The 7054-nt window shown below is 53.8% G+C and overlaps 1 protein-coding gene across 1 annotated transcript in view; it reads left to right on the top strand.

Moving 5' to 3' along the window:
- LOC121672269 (nuclear pore complex protein Nup98-Nup96-like) overlaps positions 1 to 7048 on the top strand; it is a 35863-nt gene extending 28815 nt beyond the window's left edge. The window contains 8 exon segments of the mRNA XM_042044872.1: positions 655 to 1075; positions 1893 to 2122; positions 2425 to 2694; positions 3699 to 3856; positions 4729 to 4872; positions 6143 to 6285; positions 6771 to 6894; positions 6896 to 7048. Of these exon segments, the coding sequence (XP_041900806.1) occupies positions 655 to 1075; positions 1893 to 2122; positions 2425 to 2694; positions 3699 to 3856; positions 4729 to 4872; positions 6143 to 6285; positions 6771 to 6894; positions 6896 to 6997 (1592 nt within the window). The 3' untranslated portion in view covers positions 6998 to 7048.
- Positions 7049 to 7054: the final 6 nt, after the last annotated feature.

Consider the following 7054-nt stretch of genomic DNA (forward strand, 5'->3'; position numbering starts at 1 on the left):
CCCAGAGGCACCAACTTTGCAGCTTGGTTTGGAGGTGGCCTGTGGTGGGTCTGCTGTGGGCACCAGCTGTGCCCAGCACAGGGTAGCCCCTGCCAGATTCCCCCAGTGCCCAAACCTTGCCCCTTACACCCAGTGCTGCACCTACTAAATGGTGCTTTCCTTAGGGATATTGAGGAATACCTCTGGGAGCAAGCAGGAGGATGCTCCCTGATTGAGAAAACCCATTAATTCATATCTGTTAATCAATTCCAAGCCCACGTGATTGACAGGAACAGACCTGAGGTGTGTGTGGGGCCAGCGTGAGCCCTGCTGATCCGTGTCTGACACCCCACTTCTGGTCTGATGTCCCTATTCCAACATTAAATTAGGGACTTCTTTGGGAACGGCCCAGTTTGGGGTGGGGCTGTGCCTTTCCCGTTCCTGGGAGCACCCCATGTGTTCCTTTGGGCAGTGCTGGAGGGTCAGCAGGACTCAGCACTGCAGACAGTCACACTGAGCTCCATGTTCCCGTCACACCATCCAAATGTTTGCCACTGGCTGCTCTGGGAATTCCAGGCATTCCTGAAATCCCTTTCAATGTCCCAGTGTGCCAGAATCTCCCCTGAAATCCATGTGCCCTTCCACTGAAACGTTCCTCCTGCTTCTCCCCACCAGTTGCTGGGCTGCTGCAATCCAAGTTTGCCAATGTCCTTTTCCAAGCACCGAGTGCTGCTGTGGCAGATGCCAAGGGCCCGAGGACTTTGGGCAGCCCCCCCTCTGCTGCCCTGTGGTCGGCGGCGTCCCCGCTGGCCTCGGCGTTCGCCGTGCCCCCGGCAGTGCCCGAGGTGCAGGTGAAGGCAGTCGGGGTCCGCAGGCAGCGCGGGCTCGTCCCTCTGGAGAGGTCCATCACCTATGGAAAAGGGAAGCTCCTGATGGATATGGGACTCTTCATGGGGCGCTCGTTCCGTGTTGGTTGGGGACCCAACTGGACACTGGTCAATTGTGGAGATCAGTTGAGTGGCTCGAGTGAAGTGGAAGATGCTCAGCTGGAGTCCGTGGAATATGGATTCCTGCCGACTCCCGTGGCTCCCAAATCGTGAGTAGTGGCTTCCTTCGGGGTGGGTGTGGCATGCTCGCTCTTGGTGGCTGATGGGATCCTGCCTGCAGCTCGCTGTCCTTCTGACGTGCAGGAGTGGTGCAGGATGGTGTTAGCCGTGGAGATCTCCTCCATGGCTCTTCTCCACAACAGCATCTCTGTCAGATCCTGCAATAGCATAGTAAGAGGATTTCTTTTTTTAACCAAATAGCACTGTCACCCAGCACGAGGTTACAGAGAAAGTTCAGAGTTGTTGTCCAGAAAGCTTCCAGTCTCTTGTTTCTCCCTGAGGACATCTGCCCTACCTGAGGAAGTTCTTGTTCAGCTTCTCAGTTCCCAGACACCTTCAGTTCTGCCTGTGCATCCAGTGGCACACAGGCTTTAGGGTCTCCATACCTGAACTTGACTGGAATATAGCCCAGTCCCACCATTTAAGTGCAGCCAAAAGCTTGTCTGGATGTTCTGCAGCATATCTGAAGTGCTGAGGAATGAGCTGGGGTGAAGGTGTGCTCGCTGCCTTTGGAGAGCTCAGTGAGTCACGGTTTATTTGCCACATCATAGAAGGTTTGGGCTGGGAGGGACCTTAAAGACCATCTTGATCCAACCCCCTGCTGTGGGCAGGGACACCTTCCACTACCCCAGGTTGTTCAGGGTCCCAAAGCCTGGCTCCAAATCCCAGTGTCTCACCAGGATCTTTGTGCCTTGGGTCATGTTTTACTGTCATGTTAATTAGGACAAGCTGCAGGATGAGCTGCTCCACTTGCATGGGGAACATGCAGGACATTTGCTACCTGGTCTGTCTTCTCTTTTCCTCCAGACTCACAGAATCCCCTTTCAAGGTTCATGTGGAAAAGTTGAGCTTGGAGCAATGGAAGATGGACAGAGACAAGGAGCTGTATCTCACCCCTCTGGAGATAAAGCTGAAGCACAGCACTGTCCATATGGATGAGCCCTGTCCCCTCCTGGCCCCCAATCCTGGGGTCTCTGCTATCCATGACTATGCCGACTGGGCCAGGAAAGCATCTGAGGATCCCACTGTGGCAGAGAGTGAGTATGAAATGATTCTTTTCACAGAGTGGTTTAGGCTGGAAAAGCCCTCCCAGCCCAGCCAGGCCCAGCTGTGCCCCATGCCCACCTTGTCCCCAGCCCAGAGCACTGAGTGCCACCTCCAGCCCTTCCTGGGACATCTCCAGGGATGGGCACTCCAAGCCTCCCTGGCAGCCCCTTCCAAACACACTGGGGACAGTGACCCCTCCAGGGTGGGGCAGTGAACCTGCCAGGGTTACCATCACATGAGCCCCTCTGAGTTCTGTGTTTTCACTCCTGATGCTGGGTGTATGTCCCCACAGCCGTTGTGAAGCACTGGTGCTTGGCCTGGACATTATGTGAAGCTATTTGGGGCAACCTGAAGGAGCTGGAGGCCAGCCTGGAGGAGCCCAGTGAGTACGTGCTGGCCCTGGAGCGCCGCAGGGCCTTCTCGCGCTGGCTTTCGGAGACGGCGGCCGGGCGCATCGAGGACGAGGTGTCCCTGTCCCGGCACGGCAGCCACGTCGAGGCCGTGTTCAGCTGCCTCACCGGGAAGAGGATCGGCGAGGCCTGCAGGCTGGCACAGCAGGCAGGTGAGCACCCCAGGCTGCTGGGCACTGCCCAGGCTCCCCAGGGAATGGGCACGGCCCCGAGGCTGCCAGAGCTCCAGGAGCGTTTGGGCAGCGCTGCCAGGGATGCCCAGGCTGGGATTGTTGGGGTGTCTGGGCAGGGACAGAGCTTGGACTGGGTGATCCCTGGGGGTCCTTCCTACTCAGGATATTCCCTGATTCTTTAAGTCTCAGCTTTTGTGTAGAGGAGGAAGGAGATGCACAAAGAGAGTTTAAACTCTGAGAGCTCCTAGTCACTGGCTGCTCTGCATGTGGAATGTTCCCTTGTCAGTGACCACAAAATCATGGAATGGGCTGGGTCGGAAGGGACTTTAAAGATTATCCAGTCCCACCCCCTGCCATGGGCAGGGACTCCTTTCACTATCCCAGGTTGCTCCAAGCCCCATTCCACCTGGCCTTGAAGATTGGGTAGGAGCTGCTGGAGTCCCCAGTCCCCCTCACTCTGGCTCTGTCAGCTACCCCCAGTTAGGAAGTGCTGCTGGATTGCATTTGGAACTGGGAGTGTTTGTAGTCACTCCTTTGAATTTTTAATGAATCTTCTTTTTAATTGAGCTTCTGTTCAGATGTTTTACATTTGGGTTAAAAACATGTATTTTCAGAGCCTTATGGCAGGTTTTATCCCTGTCTGTTGTACCAGCTCACATTAAACTTCATTTGTCTCCCTTGAGGACACTGCTCTACCCTTTCCTCTGTCTCCTCCTCCTGGTCCTGTTTTCCCAGGCGTTTATGGAGTGGTTTATTTTGTAAGAAATAGTGGAGTTGTGGCCTCCTCATCCCTGAAAGTGTTCCATCCCCCAGTGGATGGAGCTTGGAGCAGCCTGGTCTAGTGGAACGTGTTCCTGTCCATGGCAGGGGCTGGAACAGGATGAGTTTCAGGATCCCTCCCAACCCAAAGCCTCCTGGGCTCTAAGCTGTGCCCGCAGCCCGGGTGTGCAGCCGTGTCCCAGGCTCACAGCGTGTCCCTGCAGGTGACCACCGCCTGGCCCTGCTGCTGTCACAGCTGGCCGGGAGCCAGCCCGTGCGGGACCTGCTGACCCTGCAGCTCGTGGACTGGCACCGCCTGCACAGCGACCGCTTCATCCAGGAGGAGCGGCTGCGCCTCTTCGCGCTGCTGGCGGGGAAGCCGGTAAGGATGGACCCCCGAGCCCCTCAGAGCCCTCCCCACACAGCCACGGGCAGTGCAGGGAGGGGGCTGCTCGCCCAGGGCCACCTCCTGCTGCTGCACACCCGGTGAGGTACCCACATATGAATATCGATCTCATATCGCTATCCAACTGAGACGGACAAAAACTCTCTAACAGTTCAGAGTTAGAAAGTGCATGTTTGATTTGGCACCGGGCACTGCGTGGGATAGCTCCCTAAGACGCAGGGCCCCGATCCAAGCAAACATGATACCTTTTATTTCCAAATATTATGAATATCCAAAATACAAATGCATATTCATGACATTAACACCTCCCATTCTCCGCTTCATATGGAAATGAGCTTAAATGTCATTAAGCATGCATAGTGTGTGTCCTGAATGGAGTCGGTGGTCTTGAATTGGGTCAGTGGTCCTAAAAAAAGATGAAGTAACTCATCTTCCTCATTTTGACCTTTTTGCCTTTCTGAGCTTTAACAATCCTAATTACTTTAGTGACCTCTAAGTTTCTTTTTGCGTGGCTTTTGAACGGGTTCCCACCAAGGGAGGAAATTGGTAGTTGTCCGTGTTCCCTACACCAACTTAGCAATGTTTTATTCCTAATTCTAAGCACAGCTAAACAAACATGCAAATGACAGATCATCAGTTATTTGGCAATCAGTTACTAACATCTAAAACCCTATTTCAGGTCCAGCTCTCCAAACTATTTTATTTAACTCTCACTGGGCTCAAATTCTTTCCTATTCCACCCATTCCAACACAGCTAGCCTATAACTAAAATCTTTATGTTTCTTCTAAATCTGTGTTTCACCGGCCCGTGAGGCAGGCCTGTGGCTGAGCAGGGTTTGTGTCCCCAGGTGTGGCGGCTCTCCGAGAGGATCAGCATCAACGTGTGCTCGCTGCTGGACTGGAAGCGCTGCGTGGCCGTGCACCTCTGGTACCTGCTGCCCCCCACGGCGTCCATCTCCAAGGCCCTGGCCATGTACGAGTCGGCCTTTCAGGTGGGTCACTCCCTCCTGCCCAAAAGGAGCCCTTCAGGCTGCTCCTGCCTGTCTGGTGGGGCACAGAGGCTCCTATGAGCAGCCAGGAATCGCTGAATGTGGGATTGAGTATAGGACAAGGGGGAATGGCTTCCCAGTGCCAGAGGGCAGGGCTGGATGGGAGATTGGGCAGGAATTGTTCCCTGGAAAGGTGGGCAGGCCCTGGCACAGGGTGCCCAGAGCAGCTGGGGCTGCCCCTGGATCCCTGGCAGTGGCCAAGGCCAGGCTGGACATTGGGGCTTGGAGCAGCCTGGGACAGTGGAAGGTGTCCCTGCCCACGGCAGGGGTGGCACTGGATGGGCTTTAAGGTCCTTTCCAACCTGAACCATTCTGTGATTCTATAGAATCATAAATTCTGTGGAGAAAACTCATTTATGGAGTGCTTCCAGGTTTTGTCTAGCTGTTTGACAGTTGGAGAAAATTAGGAAGAGGGACAGTGTCCAGCAGCAGGAAGGCCCTTTTGAGCCAGGCAGCCTGTTTTCCCACTGGGATCATTAATCCTCAGCTGCCTTGTCCAGCAGCCTGTGGTGCCCCACACCCTGTGTGTGCCCCCCCAGCCCCGGTCCCACACCCCGTGTGGCTCCATGCATTATGCAGAGCCCTGAGTGCTGCTGCAGAGCTCTCAGCTCTCTGTGCAGCAGGACAAAGGGTTCTGCTGAAAAACATGTTTAATGATTTAACTAAAGCCAGCTCAGCCCTCCATCCTCAAGGCAGCCTAAGCACAGCAGCAAGTCTGGAATCTTGTCACTGATGCTTGCTTCAATATTTAGTGTTCTCTGTATACAGTGTCCAGCACTTCTAAATACTCACCTCTGGTGAAAGTTTTCAGTTAAACTGTTCTGACTGACTCAGTGAGTTCAGTGCTGCTCTTGGCTGCCCAGACCCTGCTTAGCTACAGAGAGAAGGCTCACTGGGATGCACCTGCTTCATTTCATCAAGCCCTATGTGGTTTTCCAGCTATAAAATCCTTCAGGAATACAGGCTGTGTGTGAGAGCTGGCTGTACCTCCAGGCAGGGGTTTGTAAGAGCTCAGTGTGAGACATGAACCTGCCAGAGCATTTTGGGTTCAGGTTTTTCATGTTGGTCCATAGTTCTGGGGAGGTTCCAACTGCAGGTGCAGTTGGTTGCACCTTCTTTGGAGCAGAAAGATTCTCCTGAGCCTGCTGAGCTGTGGAATTCAGTTTTGATCAGAATATTATCCTTAAACTTACTGTTAAAACTATGTCCCTAGAACACCTCAGAGTGTGAAAAATATGCTTGCTGTCCTCTGCCTCCTTACCTGGAAGATTCTGGGTGTGTCATTGAAGAAGATGACAATGCAGGAAGGCCCCTGAGAGATGTCTGCTTCCATTTGTTAAAGCTCTACAGTGACAGGTAAGTGGGCAAAGAGTTCAATCCATGATCAGTCAGTGACTTCCTGAGTTCACAAAGCAGAGCTATGAAATCAGCCTGAACCGCTTAGAGCAGTCCAAAATCAGCCCCACATGTACCCCCTGACAGAAGGTGGTGTCACACCTGGGGATGGTAGACATGGGGAACCTTAGGCTTTGGGGCACATCTGTGGGCTTTTTAGGTCCTTTCTGTGTCTGAAGAGTGCAGGAAGGCTTCTCTGTAGCTGCCTGTTTTGAAGGCAGTGAGAAATCTGCAGGGGAGCACCTACAGAGGAAAAGGGGTGATAGTCTTGGTGCAGACTCAAAGGAATTTTAGTAGTAAATACTGTTATTTTTCTTCTTACAAAACAAAAACCAAACACCCACACCGATATAAATCACACACATGGAGGTGGGTGAAGGGAAGGGATTGGATTTGATTTTGTGGGCACAATCAGCTCTTGGAGTTACCACTGTTTTCCTCTCCAGGTCCTATGAGCTTGACCAGCTGCTGGATCCCAGGAGTGTCACCTCTGACCCGCTGGATTTCCGCCTCAGCTGGCACCTGTGGGAGGTGCTCCGGGCCCTGAACTACTCCCACCTGTCCCAGCAGAGCTGGGGGGGTGCTGAACACCAGCTATGCTGCCCAGCTGGAGAGCGAGGGGCTGTGGGAATGGGCCGTGTTCGTGATGCTGCACGAGCCTGACACGCAGTGAGTGACCCTGTGTGACTGCTCTGGGCCTTGGCACACCGTGAGTGACCCTGTGTGACTG

This window comes from Corvus kubaryi, unplaced genomic scaffold, assembly GCF_017639235.1.
Source record: "Corvus kubaryi isolate FWS band 111438036 unplaced genomic scaffold, C.kubaryi_AGA036_p1.0 46028, whole genome shotgun sequence".
NCBI classification, from domain to species: domain Eukaryota; kingdom Metazoa; phylum Chordata; class Aves; order Passeriformes; family Corvidae; genus Corvus; species Corvus kubaryi.